The 23,957-nt window shown below is 39.2% G+C and overlaps 1 protein-coding gene across 1 annotated transcript in view; it reads right to left on the bottom strand.

Moving 5' to 3' along the window:
- The window catches only part of arhgap44a (Rho GTPase activating protein 44a), a 283,281-nt gene extending 259,769 nt beyond the window's left edge, over positions 1-23,512 (bottom strand). The window contains exon 1 of the mRNA XM_073025913.1: positions 23,201-23,512. Within this exon, the coding sequence (XP_072882014.1) occupies positions 23,201-23,256 (56 nt within the window). The 5' untranslated portion in view covers positions 23,257-23,512. The remainder of the gene's footprint in view (positions 1-23,200) is intronic.
- Between the last annotated feature and the right edge of the window lie 445 nt (positions 23,513-23,957).

Raw genomic sequence — 23,957 nt, 5'->3', positions numbered from 1 at the left:
TTTTAGGCCTTTGTATATTGCTATTAATTCATATTTGTCAAGGAATGTAACTCCACCCAAAAATGCATTATTCCAGTCTCAAGCTCAGGTCCCAGCCCAAAGAATGAACATTAATGAAACCACCTAACCAGTTAATCCACCTTACAGTCACAATGGATTCTGCTCTGCATTATGTTAAATTTTCTCTGCATTTGGAATACACCCAGCAACTACTGAACATAACAAATTGATTCATTTTCTTTCCTCACCGACTGAAGCAAGATTCTGGAGTTTCTTTTATATCATGACTGATTATTCCATCAAAAGTATCCACACATGATAGCGGGGGGGTGGGAGGGAGGATTTCTCCTTTCTACTATTTCACTTTGTGTGCAGTAAACCACGAATGTGAAAATTTCTCTATGCAGAAACTGTAGAGTCCTGATGAAAGGACAATCAGCTGAAACATTCACTCTGTTCCTCTCCCCAGAGAGCTTTTATAAGGGAAACTATCATTAAAGAGAGGTTTATGTTCAGCCCAGTATACTCTTCACACAAATGCAACTTCATTCACTAGTTGCCAATCAAGCAAAATAGATGTAAACCATTTAACCTTCCTCACGTAAAATATATGCACACAATTAGAAAAACGAGGAACTAAGCCTTAAGGTAATAGTTTATTTATTTATTGATAAGGTCATAGGTCATTCAAGAATGACCAGAATAGGTCATTCCAGTTCCTCAAGCTTCACTGCCCAGCAATCCCCCAATTTAACCCGAGCCTAATCACAAGACAACTTACAATGACTAATTAACCTACTAACCAGTACTGTGGGAGGAAACAGGAGCACTCTGAGGAAATCCACGCAGACACAGGGAAAACGTAAAACTTCCTACCTGGCAGCAGGAATTGAACTCTGATTGCTAGTACTGTAAAGCGTTGTGCTAATCACCAAGCTACTGTGCCACCTCAATGACAGTACACATTGTCCAGTTGCTCATTTCAGTCAACATTTTAATGGTTTTTAGTTTTTAAAAAAAATAATGCCATCCAATTGAAATACCAAATGAAAACCACAGAAGACTCTGCAGATGCTGGAAATCCAGAACAACAGACACTAAATTCTGGAGGGACCCAGCAGGTCTGGCAGCACCTATGGAGAGGAATCGAGGGAGATTCTTCATCAGGATTGGAAAGGAAGACGCCAGAATAAGAAGGTAGGGAAAAGGGAAAGAGTACAAGCTGGCAAGACATAGGTGAAACCAGGTGATGGGAAGGCGAATGGGTGGGGAAGGGTGATGAAGTAAGAAACCGAGAGGTCATAGGTGGAAGAGGTAAACAGCTGAAGAAGCAGAGGACGGTGGATCTTGGAACAAAGAGAAGGAGGAGGGGCACCAGGGGGAGCTGATGGGCAGGTGAGAGGAGGGAAGGGGTGAGAGGGGAAACAAAATGGGGAATAGAAAAAGAGAGAAAGAGGAGCAGAAGAAATTAACAGAAGTTAGAGAAACTGATGTTCATGCTGTCCGGTTGGAGGCTACCCAGATGAAATATGTTTTCCTCCTCCAGCCTGAGTGTGACATCATTGTGTCAGTAGAGGGGCCAATGGACTGACATGTTGGAATAGGAATGGGAAGCTGAATGGAAATGAATGGCCTCTGGGAAATCCCACCTTTTGCATAGGTGCTCGACCAACTACTAACTAATTATGATTCATACTGACTACTTCATGAAGTGATTTTCATTAAATTTTCTCATCCTAACTTAGCATGAGACTATTAATTTATGGTAATTTTAAGTGAAACAACATAATAAATACTAAAATACTAAAACAGAAAGACAATTGAAAGTTCTCAAATTGTATATTACACAATAGACACTGATGAATGACATTGTATGAGTTACAAATGGAATGTTGCGCACTTCTCAAAATCTCATGAAAATTAAACAGAAAAGTAGATAATTACTGAAGGCAAGCATACATTTAAGTGAGTTTCCTTGTGCAACCTTTTTGGAATGTATTATGGGAGTGTGAAATTTTGCCTATTGCTTGGTAGCATTCCTGTTGGTAACTTTAGGATAATAATGCTACCCTAAAGATGTTATATAAATGGGAGCTGTTGTAAAAACATAGCTCAAAGAAGGGCTAACATACTGATAGAAACACTTAAACAAGAACATTTACCATGCAATGACTGACGACTATTAAGAAGGATTATGCAGAAGAAAATAAAGCAAGTAGGAATATTTTGTCTCATAAAAAGAAACTAGGAATAAAGGAAATTTTATGGATAGAGAAGTTGGTAGCTGGCATTTTGAAAGATGGGTCATGACTTTGATTAGTCAAATGCAATTTGTAAATTGGATAGAATGTCTGCTATACATGGTGATCATATTCATATCAATCTCTGAAATAGCCTAAACAGTTGTGTATTTAATATTTCAGTAATATTGTAAATATATTGTTTGATTAAGCATTTTTGTGCTTACGTAATTCATTATGGGTTTTATATAAAAGTACGTGAATGGCATACACCATTATGCCACCATATCATAGGTACACATCTCGCTAAAAATAAAAATGAAACTAAGACACACATTCCTGGTTCTGTGCTTTCTTTCAGTTGGTTTTATGTTTTGGAGTTTCAAAACATAATAGTGTTGATGAAGAAGTTTTAAATGAACCTGAGATAACTACCTACCTCTTGAAGTGTAGCGTGATATTTGAGAAAAAAGCTCAGTGAGATTTTCAAGTTTAAAAAAAGTGCAGCATGTTTTTTTCTTTGCAAGCAGGAAAGTTTTTTTAAAAAGGCAGAAAACTGACAAAATTCATGGGTTCATAAACAGTGAGTACTAGGTGATAATAAAAATAAATAACAATAGAAAGAGCAGAAATGTCTGGCGACACTGGAAAAACAGACGTGTTTGATTGCACAAAAGATAACTGGCTGATATATACAGAATCAATTGAGCACTATTTTGAAGCAAATCAAATAGCCAATGCAAAACAAGTGACAGTTTTGCTGACTGTAATAGGTGGAAGAGCATACAGTTTGCTTAGAAGTTTAACTGCTCTAACCAAACTAGTGAAAATTAGATTTGCTGATATCATGAAAGTAATGTGGAAACATTTACAACCGAAACAGTTGTTGATTGCAGAATACTTTAGGTCTCATAAGTGGAATCAAAAGGAAGGGGAGACCATTTCAGTATATGTGGCTGAATTGAAGAAATTGTCTGAGCATTGTCAGTTCAGTAATGAGCTTAATGATGCACCGAGAGATTGGTTAGTTTGTGGAATCTTACAAGAAAGCATTCAAAAATGGTTCCCAACTGAAGCACAATTTACATTTAAATGAACGGTTGAAATAGCTGTATTGATGAAAATGGCAGACAGAGACAAAATTGAGTTACATTCAGGAATGAAAGTGAACACGAACAAAATTTCAGATTCTAAATAGAAACTGGCCTGGCAGAACAAATTGTGTTATTGTTTCAGGGGCTCACATACACTAGACCAATGCAGATTTAAAGGCACAACTTGCAGAAAATGCAACTAAGTAGGTTACATACAAAGACCATGTCGGACAGATAAAACTAAAAGGATCATACCGTGGAGGGAAAAAGATAAAAAGTCAAGTTGCAATTTCAAAAAGAGTACTAATCCACATACTTTTGAAGAAAAATTTGATAATGATGAGAGTGACATAGGACTGGGTAGCCTTGAGATTTATAATGTAAAAACTAAAAAGAGACAAACAATATGGCTTACACCAGAAGTGAATGACAAATTAGCTAAAATGGAATTGGACACTGGCTCAACTCTTTCAGTCATTCCACAAAATAAGTTTAAATGTTGTTTCAAAGAACTAAGAACTTATACTGGAGAAATCATAACTCCTGTGGGAATGACATTCATAACAGCGGAATACAACAACCAACAAGCCACGTTGGGCTTCTATGTGGTTAGAACATTGTGGGGTCATGATTGGCTGAGAGAATTACAACTTGATTGGAATTTGCATGCCACATCCTCTGAAATAGAGTCAACTGAAAGCAAATTAAGAAAGTTACTAGATGGTGCCACAGCAGTGTTCAAGAATGGCATTGGAAAACTCAAACTCGTCGAGGATAAAATAAGTGTTAAATGAAAATGCCACACCCAAAGCTTACTTTTGGAGTAGGATCTGCATCTGCCCTCTGGCAGAAATCCACAGAACAGGGGTTGCAAGGCTGTTGAGGCACCCAGTGTTATTTGGATTATGTCATTTTTACAGTAAGGATGACAAGGAACCTCTCCAAAATCTCAAGACAGTAACAAAAAGATTAGAAGCTTATGGGCTCAGAGCATGATGCAGCAAGTGTGAGCGTCACTTACTGTGATCACATCAGTGACGCTCAAGATCTACACAATTGTATTGAAAAATTCAAGTAGTGGTGGATGCCCCAAGCCTGAAGGACGTGTTACATTTGCAATCCTTTTTAGGATTTGTCAATTACTATAACAGTTTCCTGCCAAACCTGGCTAGCATGCTCAAGTCCTTTGACTCATTACTACTGATCAGGAAGAAATGGCAATGGACAAAGCAGTTTGAGGTGGTTTTTCAAAAGATAAAGGAAACGTTGACATCAGATACTGTACTCACATATTATGATCCACATAGGCCAGTGAATCTTGCCTGTGACCTTGTGACACCTCATCTTATGGTATAGGTGCAGTCATGTCACAAGGTATGAGTGATGAAAGTGAATGTCCAATGTTCTGCAGAGAAAAAATTAAGCACAGATTGACAGAGAGGTGCTAAGTCTGTTTTGTGGGGGGGGGGGTGGCTAAAACATTTCAACTAGTACTTATATGGGAGAAAATTTACCTCAAACTGATCATCAACCACTGGTGTACATTTTCAATCCATAGAAGGTTATTCCACTAACAGCAGCAGCATCAATGCAGAGATGGGCTCAGTTTCTTGCAGGACATAGTTACAAGCTCAAATTCAAGAGGATGACTAATCATGGAAATGTTGACGTGTTTAACCTTGGAAAAGGTAACAGCTGAAAATTTACAGAAGAGGACACTCCTCTTGAAGTATTCTCCCTGAAGCAAATTGAAAGGCTCCCTATTACGACAGAGATGATCCAAAAGGAAACCAGAGAAGACTCCACAATGTCTCAGCTCTACATAGCCACCCGAAGTGGCTGGAATGTTGAGCAGAAGTTCCAGTTCCCCACTTTTACTAGTGCTGGGATGAACCTGCCCTTGACAGATGTTGCCTTATGTGGGGATAGAGAGTTGTTGTATCATCCAAGCTGACAGCTGAAGCGTTGAAGGATGTACTGTACATGTCGGTCATCTAGGTGTTGGTTGGGTTAGATCAGCAGTCGAACAGCTTACCATGTATTGTTTTTTTTTCTTTTTCAATCTTTTTATTAGTATTAAAAATATTATAAACAAAATACAGTTAATATATTAATAAAGGGATTACAAACTTACAAATTCCCATTACACATGAAGGAATACATAAGCAATGAATACAGTATAAATAAGTTTTCCCAAAACATGAACCATATAGTATATATATGAACAAGGTAAATCTAGATATTTCATAATATATAATATATAAAAAAAGAAAAAGAAAAAAAATATGCAAAATTACTAACCTACTAATCTAATATCTAAGGAAAAAAAGAAAACAAAAAAAAGAGAAAAAACTAAAGAAAAAGAGAGAAAAAAAAGGGCTGTTTATAGTATCTCACAAGAATACATAAACATCAATGTCGTCAACTCCGATCCTCTCAACATACATACAATTAAAGCTGAAAAAACCAATAAGCTTGGCACAGGGCCAGCCATGTATTGCTTAGGATGCAAAAACATCCAGAAGATGCCAAGAGCAGTGCCTCTCCGTCCCCAGGAATGGCATGCATTGCCCTGGTAGAGATGAAAGATGTCCAGAGTTGTCAGAACCACTTCCTGCAATCTCAGAGTCAACTCCTACAACAACCACGGAGGAGCCCCTAGAAGATTTGTTTCACAGCCAGTAGCTTCACCCGCCAGAGTGATCCCCACCCCCTTGTCAGGAAAGCCATTATCCCACAAGAATAAGAAATCCTCCACAGTGATTAAATATTTAGACTTGAATGGGACAACTTCAAATTTACTATGCTGTGGATGTCTTTATGGCAATTGTATTATATAGTATGCAGTATGTATATAAATATTTAAAATATATATACATATCTTTTAGTTGCAATGCACTCTCTATTCGAGTTGGAATTTATAGCTAAGCAGGGAGGAGTATTGTGTATTTAATAGTTCAGTAATCCTGTAAATATATTGAACAAGCATTCTTTGTTGTTTGCATAATTCATTATGGGTTATATGTAAAAGTATGTGAATGGTATTTGTCATCAGGCCTCCATGTCATAGGTGCACGTTTTGCTAAAAGTAAACAGTAAACTAAAGACACACATTCACTGCTCCATGTTTTCTTTGAATTAGTTTGATGTTTTGGACTACAAAACATAACATAAACTTCATTTAATTTTTATAGAACATGACTGAGTTGCTCATAGTTCTAGCATTGTTCAGCATTGTCAATTTCTAATTACTTTAGTCATGTTCTGAATTAACAAGGGATCACTGTATATATTAGCTGAATCATAGACATATCTTGGCTGGGTAACAGACTTTTCAACTGGCTGAATGATATAATCTCAGTGAACCTTAATCCATGAATGCCTCTTGCATCATCTTAACAACTTTTATTAATATGACGAAGTAGGGAGACATTCTGTTCATCAAGATATGCTGGCTCACAGCGGAGTAATCCAATCTGTCCTGTTCCTCCACTCCTCACTTACATGCTGGCTTAACCTTTCCTTCATGACCATCAATTCGTCTGCCATTTACCTCCAGCAGTGGCTCCCAACCTTTTCTATTGCATGATCTTCTGTCATTAACTGAGGGGTCCGTGGACCCACTGATATACACTAAGGGATTTTTTTAATCTATCAGTACATTTTCGTGATGTGGAAGAAAATAGAGTACCTATTGCACAGAATTCATAATGAGCCACTAATAGGGTTTATTAATATGAGCAAACCTTCAATAGTCAATATTGAAAAACTGGCTTATCACAATGTTTGCATTTGTGGTTTTGTGTTTTGTTCAGTATCTAGTACATAAACCACTTGGTGAGAATTGAATATGCAAACTGGGAAAATTTTATTCAAATATCGCAATCGAATATCCCTATTTAAATATTTTAGATAATTGCTTAGAAATAAATCATTGAAACTACAGTAGTATATGACATTCTAACAGTCAGCTATTTTAGACAAAAAACAAAATGTTTTGGATCAATTAATATCTGTTTTGCTATTTTTAGAAAGTGCTGGAAGACCCTGGAGCTCAGCTTGTGAATGTCTGCGTGTTCCCTATTATCTTGAATCATTTAAATACACATGCCCTAACTAGAATTGAATCGTGTAATCATAATATTTTGCTAGAATTTCATCGATGCTGGCTCAACCCAATGCAGCATGCAAGCTCACTCAGTGGCCATTTTATTAGGTAGGCCTGTGCACCTGCTCTTTAATGCAAATACCTAATTAGTCAATCATGTGGCAGCAACTCAATGCATAATAGTATGCAGACATGGTCAAGAGGTTCTGTTGTTGTTCAGACCAACCATCAGAATGGAGAAGAAATGTGATCTAGGTGACTTTCATTATGGAATGTTTTGTCAGTTCCAGTCAGGGTGGTTTGAGTATCTCAGAACCTGCTGACCTCCTGGGATTTTCACACATAACAGTCTCTAGAGTTTACAGTGAACGGTGCGAGAAACAAAAAAAAACTCCAGTGAGTTGCAGTTCTGTGGCCAAAAACGCCTTGCTAATAATGAGAGAGGTCATATGAGAACTGCCAGACTAGTTCAAGCTAACAGGAAGATAATAGTAGCTCAAATAACCATGTACTAACAAGAGTGTTGTGCACCTCTGAATGCACAACATGTCGAATCGTGAAGTGGATGGGCTACAGCAGCAGGAGACCACAAGGGTACACTCAATGGCCACTTTATTAGGTCAGGATGCATCTAGTAAAGTGGCCACTGAGAGTATATCCAATAAGGAATGATATGGAAAAGGAGCACAACATATTGTGCAGGTGCTGGAAATGTTGAGCAACACACACAAAATGCTGGAGCGCTTCAGTAGATCAGGCAGCATCTATGGAGGGAAATAAACAGTTTGCACTTTGGGCCAAGACTCTTCATCGGGACTGTAGAAGGAGAGTATGAGAATAGATTAATGGCCAATTTGAAAGGTTAATACAAAGCCTTCTACAATTTCTGCAGTCAAGAAACAATGGTACTCATTCAGAACTGAAAAGGCTATTTGGCCTGACTGCACCTGAAGAACTACCAGTGAATTTGAGAGAACAGAATAGAATACAGTATTTAAAATTCTGGTAGTCATAAAAGCAGAAGTCTCACCTAGTCTGAATGAGATGCTTTCTAAGTCATTGAAGTAAAGGTTTAGATGTGAGCAATTTATGCCTACAATTTTCACATCAGTCATGCATGGAAGGAAGTCACTCCCAGTCCAATGCTCCCCTGGAGCAGTGCCCAGGAATTTAGGTCACTTGGGATGTGTCTGTCTTTGGTTACTCCCGGCAGAAATATATTTTTATACAGTTAGTTCAAGATCTCAGTGTTGCACTGGGAACCCAAGTCAGATAGTTCCTCCCCATGTGATCTCCTTTTACTCCACAACTATACTCACCAGTGCAGACCCCCAGTCCCTGAATCCCCCCCCCCCACTACAATCCCCTCCTATTCCTACCAGGTTCCAATCTAGGGATGTAGTGTTCCCAGAATCATAACACAGAGCACACACCCTCTGCTCCAAGCTTCAGTCTCCAGTCATCCCCACTACCTCAGCCCCAAGGTCTAACTGACAGCAGCTCTACATAGTGTCAAAGCTTTTCAATACCGCAATGACTTGAGATGCCTAACCAGCTTCTGTAGCTTGTTGACCTTATGTAAGTAAGGCCTGAAGCCCAACGTTGGGTGAGTCTATACCTGCTTCTGTACAGGGATTGCTCACTACAACTCATCTCAATGACAACCCCATATATAACAAGTTCTAGGTCACTCTTTATAAATAATGAACACTTTACAGCAGATGTCATTTTTTCATTGTTTATCTGTGAGTATGCACTGTGTTCTGGGCACAATGCCAATGTAGTTCTATACCAGAGAATTCAAAATAACATGACCTTTCAAATTAATTCTCCCTAGGCCATGTGCAATGAAATTATTAAAGATAATGGACAACAGCAGTCCCAGTAGAGTGCACTGAACATGACTGCCTGGGTAGTCATTCTTCCCTCCTTTTCTTTCTCTGTGGGGGATGGTAAATAATCAGGGATTTGAGAAGAGATATTTTGGACTCTTACATATAAAGCAAAAGAAATTCCAGTTCAGTTGCTTCATTAAGTATTAGCAATGCTGATCAGGAAATAACGCAATGTTATTCCAAAAAAAATCTAATTCGTCAAAGTACTTTAATAAAGAAAATCTGCTTTGCGTAAGAGACTCCAGATTTATAGATAGTGTGGACAGCGTGTATCTGTTTCCCAGGGCTAATACCGGAGGGCATGCATTAAAGGTGAAAGGGGGTAGGTTCAAGGGGGGTGTGAGGGGTAAGTTTTTAACTCAGAGTGGTGGATGCCTGGAATGCACTGCCTAGTATGGTGGTAGACAAATATATCAGAAGCTTTTAAGAGACGGTTGGATTTGACACATGGATATAAGGAAGCTGGAGCAGTATGGACAAGGCATATAGAATGGATTAGTGTTTGGGTGTTCTGATTCAGCACAACACTGAGGGCCAAATGGCCCGTTCCTGTGCTGTACTCTTCTATGTTCCATGTTCTATTCACTACGATGTGTTTCACTCTTAACGGTTTCTAAAATGGCCCAGTCAGTTTAAAGGCAATTACAGATGGGTAATAAATCAAATTTTGCATCTGATTCCATTGTTTTGTCACACTGTACATCTGTTTTGGCACTTGAAGATTAATTATTAGAATTGTTTCTTATAATAAACTATACATTGCTACTTAAAATACAGATAAATTGTTAAAATTGTACAAGGCATAGGTAAGGCCAAATTTGGAATATCGTGTACAGTTCTGGTCACCGAATTATAGGAAAGATCTCAATAAATTAGAGAGAGTGCAGAGATGATTTACTAGGATGTTACCTGGGTTTCAGCACTTAAGTTACAGAGAAAGGTTGAACAAGTTAGGTCTCTATTCATTGGAGCGCAGAAGGTTGAGGGGGGATTTGATCGAGGTATTTAAAATTTTGAGAGGGATAGATAGAGTTGACGTGAATAGGCTGTTTCCATTGAGAATAGGGGAGATTCAAACGAGAAGACATGATCTGAGAGTTAGGGGGCAAAAGTTTAAGGGAAACACGAGGGGGTATTTCTTTACTCAGAGAGTGATAGCTGTGTGGAATGAGCTTCCTGTAGAAGTAGTAGAGGCCAGTTCAGTTGTGTCATTTAAGGTAAAATTGGATAGGTATATGGACAGGAAAGGAGTGGAGTGTTATGGGCTGAGTGCGGGTAGGTGGGACTAGGTGAGATTAAGAGTTCGGCACGGACTAGGAGGGCCGGAATGGCCTGTTTCCATGCTGCGATTGTTATATGGATATATAATACAGATTGCGGTCAAAGAGATAACGTTAATTCAAAAATACCAGAATGGTGTTTGCATTCTCTTTTACCACCATCCAACGTTAAATACATTCTCTTGACACTGGTTTTATTTTAGAAAACTTGGGACTCCATGATTGATTTTAGTCTGTACTTTGTCTCATTTCCTTCAGCACAAACACTGAAACTACAAATTGACGGACTGTCATATAATTAATATTCCTTAAGTCATAGATCCAGTGTATGCCAGTAGATCATTGTGCAATAAATAATGACCATGGTAATGACTTCCACATTCTGGGAATTAAATTAAAATGTTGTAGTTTAACATGCTCAATGACATACATCACCACAATTCTTGGTAAATGTGCTGGGGGGAAAAATTCCAAGCATGTACCAATTTACAAGTAAAGAAATTGCCCTGACACTGGTTCTAAATCTCTTTCACACTAATCTATTTATGTCATCTGCTGCCATATATTTGGCAATGCCCTCAATCAGATTGCAACCATCTCACCCTCTGTCTTACAAAGCAGAACAGTTCTCAAGGGTCTCCCCAGCCTTCAACATCTTCTATGGCAAGATAAGAACCACAACACTTACTGCACTAGGATGTGCTCACATAAACTACATCTAATCCCAAAGCATATTAATTATGTAGCAGTCATCCAACTTACAGCTTCACTGCTTCATACTGAAGGTTGTAGAGAAAGGTATACACTATATCACACAGAAGCTCTCGGCTTTGTTAAATAAAAAGTGATAACTTATATTCTTAATTTATTAGTTAATTAATGTTGAATAAATATGTATGCAGACACTCAGGTCAGGAAATAATGCCATAGCTTGAACCTTTAGAGGTAATTATCCATTGTACATTTGATTATATAACCATTTGCATGTACCCAATTAGGAGCTGAAGCAGGTCACTTGTTCCCCAGAGCATGTTTTTTATCATTCAATCAGATCGTGGCAGATCTCATCATAACTCAACTCCACAATCCTGCGGTTCCTGGCATTTTTGGCTCCTTTCTTCTCAAGAATTTATCTCCTTTTGACTTAAAAATATTCAAAGATTCTGCATCTGCTGCACTTTGAGAAATAGAACTCCATAACCCCATAGCCCTTTAAAAAAATACCAAAAATACTTCAGAACAGTTTTAAGTGGGCAACATGTTATTGTTAATCAGTGACCCCTAATTCCAGATTCTCCCACATGAGGAAATATTTTAGGATCTATTTCAATACTGATCTTGTAAGCCAGCATGTTTTGGTTTCAACGTAGTTACATCCTTCCGTAAGTCAGGAGACCAATCTTGCACATAGCACTCCAAATCATTTCATCAATGCTATACATAGCTAAAACAAAATCTGCCCACACTTTTATTCAACTCCTTCATAAGACCGTAAGACATAGGAGCTGGATTAGGCCATTCAGCCCATCAAGTCTGTTCCACCATTCCACTGTGGCTAATAAGTTATCCCTCTCTCCTGCTTTCTCTCCATAACCTTTCTAATCAAGAATTTTATCAATACACAAAAAATATTTTAAGCTTTCTTAATTAGTTGTTCTATCTACATCTCTTTTGTGAATATTGCTCCTTTCACATCTACAATCTCTCAATATTTAGATAATATGATTTTTCTTTATTGGACAAGCTGATTGAGTGGGTGAGAATGTGGCAGAAGGTGTAAGATGAGGAAAAATTTGACCATCCATTTCAGTGCATGTAATTGAAACGCTATTTGTTATATGGAGAGAAATTAGGTAGTGTTGATGTTCAAGGTGATACAATTCACTGACAGCCACTATGTCGGGGCAGCATACAACAAAAGGGTCAATGCTATGTTAAGAATATGAATAAAAGAGAAAGAAAGTCTTATTGTAATGGTATCAGGACTTGGTGAGACTGTATCTTGAGTACTTAGTGAAGCTTTGGCCACACTACCCCAGAAAGGATGTACTTGCCACAGAAGCAGTAGCATAAAGATTTATTAGACCGGAGAGTCTGGTGTATGCAAAGAGATTGATTATAACATGCATGTATTTTGGCGAGTTTAGTAAATAAGAGTAATCTCTTCCAATTGTGCAAAAATTCTCGAAGTGCTTGACAGTTTAGATGCAGGGAGAATATTTCCTCTGACTGAAGAGTCTAGAACCAAAGGGAATATGGGGTCAGCTGTTTAAAAATAAAATCACGAGTAATTTCTTCATTCAGTATGTGCTGAATCACTGGAGTTCTCTGCCCAGAGAGCTGTGGAAGCTCACTCATCGTATATATTCAAAACAGACTGATACATTCTTAGCAAGAAGAGAACCAAGTGATGTGGGCACTGTGTTGGAAAACAGCACAAAGCTGGAAGATCAGCATGTACTTGGCAGCAACCATCGCTAAGGAGCTGCATCACCCTGGAAATGCTTTCTTCTTATTAGCATCATCAGAGAAGAGTTTCAGGAGCCTGAGGGCACATACTCAATGTTTTAGGAGCGGCTTCTTCCCCTCTGCGTTCAGACAATGAACCAACCTATACGAACACTACCACCCTATTCGTCCTCTCCTTTTGCACTACTTAATTAATTTAAAATTTTAAAATATATATTTTGTATTTTAATTCATAGTATGTCAGTAGCATTAAGCCTGATTCTGGGATACTGAAGCAGGTTTGAACCACTAGACAGCCACTGCTCCCATTACATATTTACAACCATATACATGTTAGGTTCATCTGACATAATGAGATGCCACCTTAGTGAGGATCTTATCGTGTGTACAAGTAGAGTGCTAACTCCATGGTGTCAGTCAGGAAGGCCTGATAATATAGATGCATTATGACCTGATCTACACATTAATCATTGGGTGGTGATGGAAAGGGAAGGCAGTGAATTCTTTGCAAAGCTCTCTGAAAAGCTGGTGCAGGTTCAACCTTCAAACTAGCTTCTAAATAAGCCACTATCTCCTCCTCTATCTTATCTGAATGGGGTAGAGGTCTTGGCTACCTAAACAAAGATAGACACAAGGATGTGGTAAAGGAAGGTGGGTGGTGCTAGGAGGTTGAGGCATGTTTATACCACTGGCAGATTGTAAATTAGAAGAGACTATAAGCCACATGAAAAATGGGACAGAAGTAGAACAATAGATCAGGAGACTGCACATCTATTTGGATTGAACACAGCACTGTTCATGGCTTCAAAAACAGCTTTTCCAGTCATGATGAGGATTGTCTCCTCCAATAGGATGGGACAATATGACCACATAGGTTAATCTTCACATCTTCTCTTTTTGGCTGCTCCCACTGATCACACCTCTGTCCAAAATTTAGAAAAGATCAGTGTTGAGCTTCTCACAGATAGGAATTGTGTTGCTGTCATGGTGGAAGAACTCTAAATAGCAGGAAACTGTCACTTGGAAGAGTGACACTTGCAGCACTGTAAAGTATGTGAGCGTGTGGTGGAGTCTGGATATCAAAAATAATCTGTAATTTTGTTTTGAGATGGTTGTCGGTAAGTGACAAGGTGTGAAATATTGAGTTGTTCCATCTAGCGGTGCCGTTGGTGGGGCAACATGATGAACCACCAGCAGTGCTTCAGTGTCTTGGAAATTGATTCTCTTACAATGGTCTTGGGGATTTGCACCTGAGGGATACAAATCAACTTTCCTCCTAAATTCTGCAGCATCACTAAATCTACCTGTTAACTCATTCTCTCTCATGCCACGTCATAAAGCTTTTGGCAAGTAACATACACGTCTACACTGACTTGCCAGTCTACACTACTTCTCCTTCAAGGTGCATATATTGGCTTCAAGTAATGCAGATTAGTTTTAACTAGAGTTAAGTCACTCATGGAATTAGATTGCTTGCATAAGCAATGAGCCAAGCAGTAAGATGGTCAGTGTTGGCAGAAAACTACAATCATTTCAATGAAAAGGCAGCATAAATTTTGCATGTTGCCTCCCTCTTGTTGTATAGGTGAGGATTCATTATCCAGTGCAATTATATTTGTGTCCTATGTCCTATATAATACACAAAACATTTCAGAACAAGTCAACATCAACAACAGCTTCGAAACTTCAAAAGTTCTAAAAAAGTTTTACATTTGTTTTCTCTTGATTAAGTACTGAGAACTTAATATACATTTTCCCCATCTTTTTAACATTTGAATAGTAAAGTATCACAGATTACCTTATTAAATTAATATCCATTTCAAATAACATATTCACTTCATTTGACAAGGCAAAACAGACATCTCATTTTGGAAGTAGCTTTTCTTTAAAGATCCTGGTTACTGCAACCATTGTGTATGACCACAGGTGTTCAGTAATTATAAAGAGGACTATTCAATTCATTCTTAAGAATTTATTTAAAACAAGTCCATGAATCCTAACACAGAATAAACATGTGGGTTCTGGAATTTATTGCAATTGCTGCAAAATTCTCTTAATCCCAGTGGTGTCCAGTGGAATTCCTCAGAAATAAATGCTGAAGAACCAATTGTATTAGGTCCCTACCACTTCGATGAATTTACATAAGGAAAGTGAGAGGACATGTTTCCCCTCAGGGCAAAAGTGATATCAAACAATATGAGATATACACACTGGCCTTCACAATGACATGTCTGTGCTTCCTTAATGGAACAAAGTAAAACAGAGGTTTGGTCCTTTCTGGCTATTTTAAAACAATCCTGAATTGATCAAAAATTAAAATTAAAAATGCTTGAAGGATTCAAAAGGGCAAGTCTTGTTGAAAGAAGCTGAGTTAATGCTTTGACTTCAACTCCATGTCCTTTGATCAGAACAGGGAAATGCTTGAAGATAAGCAAATTTTAAGCTTCAGAAAAAGAGGGGAGAAGGGAAAGATCAAACTGGAATTCTCTGAGAACAAAATGTAATTCTTAGACTGGAAGCATTTGACAGGTATTGACTGAAATACTGACAAATTTGGTGGGGAGAATGTCTATTTTCAGGAACTGGTTCACTACTAGGTGCTTCCAAACTGGTATTTATGCAAATAATGACAATTTAAATGATCCATTATTTTTCCTTCATTGGTTCTTCACAGAGTCACTGGTGTTGGCTTCATTTTGCTGTCCAAAGATTAGCACGTCAAGCCCTACTCAAGCAAACCAAAGGATAAGCTCGTGTAGCACCGAACATATAAGGTTGTGTGGACAGAATGAAAAACCAAGACTCTGTCCGGAAGTTCAAACTGGAAGAGGGTTGTGTTTGGATACACTGAGGATCTGGAAGTAAAGAGTGAATGTTTATTCAAAGGGCTGTCAGATCTGTCTGTGACCTAACATATTATCTGTTTCTCTTTCCACAGGTTCTGGAAGCCAGTTGAGTATTTCTGGCATTATTTTTAGTTCAGCTTTTCAGCATCTGCAGATTTTTGTTTTTAGAATTCTCTAAGTGTCCTAGCGATACTCTTCCCAAAACCAAAAGGCACAGCAGATGAAGAAAGCAGTTACTTAATTGCATATTTGTGGGATTTTGGTGCTTTACAAATGTTGCCACGTTGACCCACATAACAAGAACTCCACCATATAAACCATCTGTTCCATATCTGCAGTCTTAATAACAGTGAAATTGTTAATAATCTGTAAAACCACTGAAAATTTCTAAGTTAAGCATGGGCATTTAAATGTTCCTATCAGTGAACCCTGTTCCTCTACACAGCATGCACTCTCACAGTTATCATAGGGGTAATCACTAGATTGAAACTAAACTTCATCATATGAATTAACATACATAAGAAGGCACACACAAATTAGAAGCAGAAATAAGCTACTTTGCCCCTTATCTCTCCTCAGATATTCACAACATTGGGGCTGATCTTATCGTAACATCAGTTCCACATTCCTGTTCACCCCCACACACAACCCCACCTAGTAACTTTCACTTGTTAATTTATCAACAATTTATCTACCTCTGTCTTCATGATGTCCAAAGACTGCTTCCACCCCCTATGAAGAGATTTCAGAAGAGACATAATGCCCCAGGAAGAACAAATACTTCATCTTATCCATGTCTTAAATGGAAGACCATTTGTTGTTAAAAATAATTGCTATTTCTATATTCTCACAAAAGGAGAATCATCCATTCCCATATTCATCTTGTCAAGACTACTCAAGGTCCTAACACATTACAATCAAGTTGTCCCTCACTATTTTGAGTTCCAGATACAAGCCTAGGCAAAGCAACCTTTCCTCAGATGACAACTTTAACTGAGTAAACCTTCTTGAAACTATTTCCAATGCATTTACATCCTTCTTTAAATAAGGCCAATAAAGTACCACAAAACACCAGTTGATGTCTTACCGACATTCTATTATACTGAAGAAAAACTTCCTTACTTCAGAATCAGAATAAGGTTTGTTAATACTAGCATGTCATGAAATATGTTGTTTTGAGGCAGCAGTACAGTGCAATACATTTAAAAAATACAGGTTACAATAAATATAAAAAATAAATAGTTCAACAAGGGAGCAGAATAGGGAAATGGTATTCATGAGTTAATGTACCATTCAGAAATCTGAATGCAGAGGAGAAGCTGTTCCTAAAATGCTGAGTGTTGTCTCGTGGTTTATGTGCCTCCTCCTTAATAGTGGTAATAAGAAGAGGGCACGTGCTGAATGGTGATGCCACCTTTATGAGGCTTCTTTTCTTGAGGTGCTTTGGTGATTAATTGCATTTTTATAAAATAAAAATATTCAGTTATCTTTCCTACTTATATTTTTGCCTCATAATAGTTTTTGTGAAAGTGTGCTAGGACATACCTCCCTCTGCATCTTAGATCACTCCAATCTCACACAATATAGGTGTTTTGTTTTATTTCTGGCCTAAATAGATAATTTAATATTTTCCCACAGTATACTCAATTTTTAAGATCTTTGCCCTCTCACTCAACCTATCTCTGTCCCTTTCTAGGTCCAGAATCAGATTTATCAACTCTGTCTTAAATGATGTGAAATTTGGTGTTTAGAGGCATTAGTACAGAGGCATAAAATTAATAAAAATTACAAAATAAGTAGATAGTGCAAAAAAGGAATAAAGAGGTAAAGTTCATGGATTAATGGACTGTTTAGTAATTTGATAGTGGAAAGAAAGGAGCTGTTCCTCATTCATGAGCGTAGATCTTCATGCTCCTGTACCTCTTCCTTGATGGTGGTAAGGAGAAGAGGGCATGTCCCAGATGGTCAGTGTCTGAGGTCTTTAATGAGGCATCACCTATTGGAGATGTCCTCAACAGTGAGGAGGATTATGCTTGTGATGGGGCTAGCTAACCCTACAACCCTCTGCAACCTCTTGCAATCCCGTGTATCGGAGCCCCTGAACCAGGCTGTAATGCAACTTATAAAGATGTTCTCCACTATACAATCTACAGAAATTTGCAAAGCGTCTTTGGTGACATACCAAATCATCTCAAACTCCTAATGAAGTAGAGCCACCGGCGTGCCTTTTTATAATTGCAGCAATGTGTGAGCCGAGGTCACACCCTCCTAGATGTTGACAGTCAAGAACTTAAAAGTTGCTCACCCTTTCCATCAATGACTCCTCAATTCTGCAGACTTCCCTTTCCTGAAATCCATAATCAATTCCTTGGTATTGCTAATGCTGAGTGTGAGGTTGTTGTGGTACTACTCAATCAGCTGACCAACCTCACTCCTGTACGCTTCATAAATGGTATCCGAGACTTTACCAACAACAGTGGTGAAATTCTCTTCACAACTTGATTTCCTACCTGTCCCTGAGCCATCAGCAAATTTAGCCACCACACTTCCTGCCCCTCCAGCCTCATCATCTGCTTACAATGTAAAAGCTGAGGCCTAAGCACTAATCCCTGTGGCAGAGCACTCATTACATTTTACCAGCCAGAAAGGACATATTTATGTCTATTCTATCATTATCATTAGCCAGCCACACACATTGTACACTATTCTCATTACAAAAAAGTATCAAGAGAAGGGTTTAGTCTTGAGGGAGAAAATGTAATATTTTTTAACAAAATACCAAGTCATCACCAGTGAATAATCTCTATGGCCCTAAAATCTGACTTTACAAGTGTGGTCTAATTCTCTCAGGAGAACAGCTGAAAACTGCAGATTATATAAAATAATTAAAATTCATTACTCTTACCTTAGAATTAATTTAAAAGATATTTCATCCTCCTCCTTAATCCTGTGCTTGATTTTGTTCGCCTTTGTAATATGACTAAATTTGAATTATATTACATCTTATTTCTCGCCGTGCAGTGAAAAATCTGCAATTTGAATAGCTTATTTTTCTGCTCCATAGTGACAGATTGAAAGTTGGTCAAAAACTATTACTTGAAAAACCACAAAACCTTTCAGGGCAGCTTTTGTGTTAGGTCAGTGATGAGATCTGTCTCTTCACTGCTGACTGCAAATCGTATTCTGTCAGAAATTCCTGAAGGGATAAGGCAATTTCCCCTATTAGAAACAGAATTAATCTGGAAAAGTAGCTGGAGGGTATAATAGAGGCCAGGTTTTAATATATATGTTAGACCTGTAATTTATGGCTCTTGTTGCTATTGCTGTTTGGATTGCAAACTAAAACCAGGTATGAATCAGACATTATCAAATTTAATTTACTTTTGACAGCTGTCCCAGTTATTCTGTCAGAGATAATATTCAGAGAATGCTGCACCAAAACTGTGTTTCAGTCTAAGTTAATTTGGAGGGTCAAAAAGCAGTACAATTGCTTTCAGTGATTCTTACTAAAGGTAAAAGGAGCCAGCTAGTGCAATAATCCATAACTAGCAATAGGAAAACCAATCAAGCTACATAGCCCTGAATGCTGTCCATCAACCTCTTTTGCCTGTTGTGTTTTATTTTGACATAGAAGAATGCCTTTAACCAGCATCCAGAGCATTCCCATTGGCATGGTAGTGTTGTGGTTAGCACAATGCTTTACAGTACCAGTAACCCAGGTTCAATTCCCACCACTGTCTGTAAAGAGTTAATGCATTCTCCAGGTGCTCCAGTTTCTTCCCACAGTCCAAAAGCATACCAGTTGGTGGGTTAATTGATCATTGTAAATTGTCCCATGATTAGGCTAGGGTTATACAGGGAGATTGCTGGGAGGAGGCCTCAAAAGGGTTGGAAAGGCCTACTCTCCACTGTATCAATAAAAAAAATTGATTTCCTTTTAGCCTAGTCTCTCCTTTGCCCAACTTCACCCTAATTCTCCTATCAGCCACCTACACTGGCATAATAAAAAGAAGAAAACCCCCTATCATGGGTGAAAGCTGGAAGGCCTTGAGGAAACCCCATACGGACACAGAGAGAATATGCAAAGTCCACAGAAGTAGTAGTATTGAAGGTCAGGATTGAATCCAGATTGTTATAGCTGTGAGTCAGCAGTACCTCTGGCTGCACCAGTTCACTGATAGACACAAATAGACTGATGACATGCACACTAAAGATGAAACAAGCAATGGAAACTAGGATGGGTAAAAAAAACAATAAATTTAAAATTTGCACTGATAAAAATTCAAAGTTCTAAACTTTCTTAAAATATACCTTTCCTGGTATAACTTAAGTACTCACATTCAACACCTGGAACTGTTTGCGTTACAAATATCTGAGGTATATTTTACAAAAACAATTATTCACTGCTAATAGCAAGTATATTTGTCTAGTGTAAAATGACATACACAATGTCAAGAATCACTGGTAAATCAGTAAATTTTAAAATTTAAGACTAGTTATGCAATAATTCAAAACAATACACATAACATGCAGGCAACATAAAGTTAGTAACAGTGTTCCGTTCAGTCCTTTCATATTTTAACAACAAGCATCTAAGTTGCTTCAACCAAGTTTATAATACAATATTCGCTAAAAATGCAGTCTTGTAAATTAATTTCCAACAGTCTGTGGTATGGGAACCCTTTTCTGTGACATTCAACTTGCAACAGAATGAAACCTAAGCCAGTAAAGTATGAGAGGCTATGAGAAAACCTGAGCAAAACAGAGACATTACGATGCTTTATCCAGAACCAATAGTTTTGGAGAAGATTATACATGTAATAACATGAAATCACTACCAATCATAAACTTCCCCATCCAAAACCGTAGACAAGGAGAGAAAGCAAAACTCCTAAAGGAAGAACATCATGTTATTCTAGGTCTCAGAGTGCCCAGTCTCAAAATGCCCAACAGTTCCCAACTGGGTTATGGGGATAGGACTCCCACACTCACTTAAGCAGAGAACATACAGATGATCCTGCATCCCCAGGCAAGCAATGACAGGATACCAACTAAGAGTGGATCTGTTTTGCTATCAGCTTTGGAAATGCAGTCTCTCCTGGGGAAGGAGAAGGGGTCACACTCTTGCATTGCAGACAACAAATTTTGTACAGTGAGTTCCCCAGAGGCCTAGAGGTGTTCAGCCACAATTTGTTGCTCCTGGGGCATTTGGCACTTGCAGTTACACAAACTCCTGCTCTGACAGATTTTGAGTGGCATTGGGTCTTTCTCCATACCCCATCCCTGCTGGTTTGCAGCACCACCTAAAATAAATCCATGAATGTGTATGTGAGGAAAATTTTCAATCTATCCACTTCATTGGTTGAAGGTATATCTTTCTGAGCAGGAGGAATAAATACAACCTACTCACATAGTCGCTCCAGCACAAAACCAAACCCCTTTAGCCAAGTTGTTTGAGCTTGTAATCAAAGACTCAGACTTACATTACCTCTTACCACTCTGCCCCTCATTCCTAGGCTTGCTAGACTCACAGCAAACCTCCTCTTAAATGCGTCAATGTTAATGTGTAAATCTGAAGATTACAGGGGCACAAACGTTGTAGTCTCTGTTTTTACTGGAATTTTTGTTTAGGGTAACATTACCTATTCAGATGTTCGTCGATGACTACTCAAAATAGGAATTACATGGTCCTGGATTTATTTTTTATTTTTTCCCCATTCCTAAGGTGTGAATTTGCATTCAAATTTCAAACACTCCTCGGGGACACAGTGCTGTAACGCCGAGCGATCACCGAGTGCTTCATTCTCTCACCCGTTGCCATGACAAATGAGCACGAAGCAATGAAGGCAATATATCGCCAAAATATGTTTCATCTTCTCTGGTCAGGACTTAGAATTCTTCAGCTCGCCCTGACAGGGGGACCAATACATTATCCTAGGACATAACACACACGTTTGTCTGCCTTTATTTGGCATGCTTATTAAAGCGCGTGCTGTTTTGAGGCAAAATTTAAGAAAATCCGGAGAAAGCGTGCACTTGGAGGCCCAGTTAGACTGTAATTATCAGTTCAACTTCTAACATTATGTTAGTAAAGTATTTCAGCAATGTCAGTCATTTATTACATCGGTGCGCATATGTTCTCATTTGAACAAACGTCTTGCCTTCCCTGTTCACAACAGCATGTCAAATCCTAAAAAAAATCTATCTTTGAACCACGCCGCACTTCTCCCCTAACGAAGCCGGCTAACGTTTTCATTACCGACGCTGAAAATGGGGCACAACCCGTGAAGCGATCGGATTTGTATTCTGCCCCAGATGTTGGCACCTCTGCGCGCTACCGAGTTGGCCGCGGCCGAAGCCGCCTCCAGTGCCCCAGGAGTTATTTACGGACACGGGGGGGGGCAAACATTTTACTTTCCAGATGATGGAGGGCGAAACATAAAGCAAGTGACGCGTGCAACAGAGAAACTGCCGCAAATGCCTCGTTTGTGCTTGTTTTTAGTGCGGGTACCTGCTAACCCGTAAACATGGTCTAATGCCACCTTGTGGAATGCATTGTGTGCGGAAACAGGTCGAGATTGCCGTCTTTCCCCCCAGATACATGAAGTGTTTTTCGTTAATTACGGTAAACCTCTCTCCAACACACTCCCGAGATATGGTATCTCACCTTACAGCTCGCAATCCGTAAGGTGTGTCAGTATTTGTACATCAATAACCGCCCCCTCTTGAGATATGGATCGTGTCTTAATACCGCAAACCTGTAACTCGACACGGTCAATTCCCTTTGCAATCTCTGACACATTTAATGCCCTCGAATGCTCAAGTCTCCATTCATTTCAGTCTGAAGGAGCGTTCAGATGGGACAAACGCAAGATTGTCTTTGCGGATGGGGGGTGGGGTGGGGTGGGGAAGAGGGCTGGGGAGGGGTGGCAGAGTTCTCCTTTACCCCAACATGTAGCAGAACGTTCTCACTAAATGAGGAATGGGTTGAGATCCTGATCTCCCTGAGCCTGCCTGCCACTTTCGTTTTCATCGCCTGGTGTAGGAACGGGCGCAGTAGCAACAGCGGGGGAACAGGAGGTTGGTGGTGGGAGTGCGTGCGGGGGAAGGTGCGGGGGGTGGTGGTGGTGGAGAGCAGTCTGCATTCCTCAGCAAAACTCTGCGGTCGCTCACCCCGCATGTTCCCACGACGCCGTATGCAAACATTAAATGCATTTATCATCAACAAAATAACAGATCTGGATAAGACATCGCAATTCTGTACCAACCTGCCCACCGTCTGGTTGGCGAGCTGTCGCATCCGATTGAACTGCTTCTTCATCATTTACTGGGGAACGAGCCGGTGGAATGGAAGACGCACAAACATTTCATTGATTAAAAACCCATGCAAGCTGATCGCGGGGACAGTAATCCTTCGCCTTATTTCTTGCCGGTCACTTTACGTGGAGCCTGACATTTCCTTCTCCCCTTCTCTCCTTCGTTATTGATCCTCCGACCCGGTAACAGCAGCAACGGCGGCGACAGCTGCGTCCTCCCCCGGCTTCCCTATGAGCGCTTGGACCATATTCTGCCCTGGCAGTGCAGCTTCCTACTGCGCATGCGGCTGGACTCGGCGCGTATTGTGGGATCTGTAGTCCAATGTTGCCCATCGACTGGAGTCTGACGTGATGTGAACTACAACTCCCAAGGAACCATTGCGCACCATATATATAAGCCGTGCAAGAGCCGGGGAGTTCCGTATAGGCGACCTGCAATGTGCAGCAGAAGTTTACGACGAATTAATAATAATAAACAAGACAGTAATAATTATAAGCTCAACAGAACTTTGATGCTATTCTATTCATAATGTAACAGAGCTGTGATAGAGAATAGGCAATATATACACAAGATGGGTATACAGCGACAGGTTACTATCGATGCAATGCTCCTCAGACAGGATGAAGAGGTCAATACTCCCCAATGCCATTAGGCTTTACAATTCTACCGCCAGGACTTAAGAACTTTTTAAAAGCTATTATTAATGCT

The sequence above is a fragment of the Hemitrygon akajei genome, chromosome 22 (genome assembly GCF_048418815.1).
Source record: "Hemitrygon akajei chromosome 22, sHemAka1.3, whole genome shotgun sequence".
Lineage (NCBI taxonomy): Eukaryota > Metazoa > Chordata > Chondrichthyes > Myliobatiformes > Dasyatidae > Hemitrygon > Hemitrygon akajei.
Note: the sequence above shows the minus strand (reverse complement) of the source record. Positions and strands in the feature narration are given on the sequence as shown.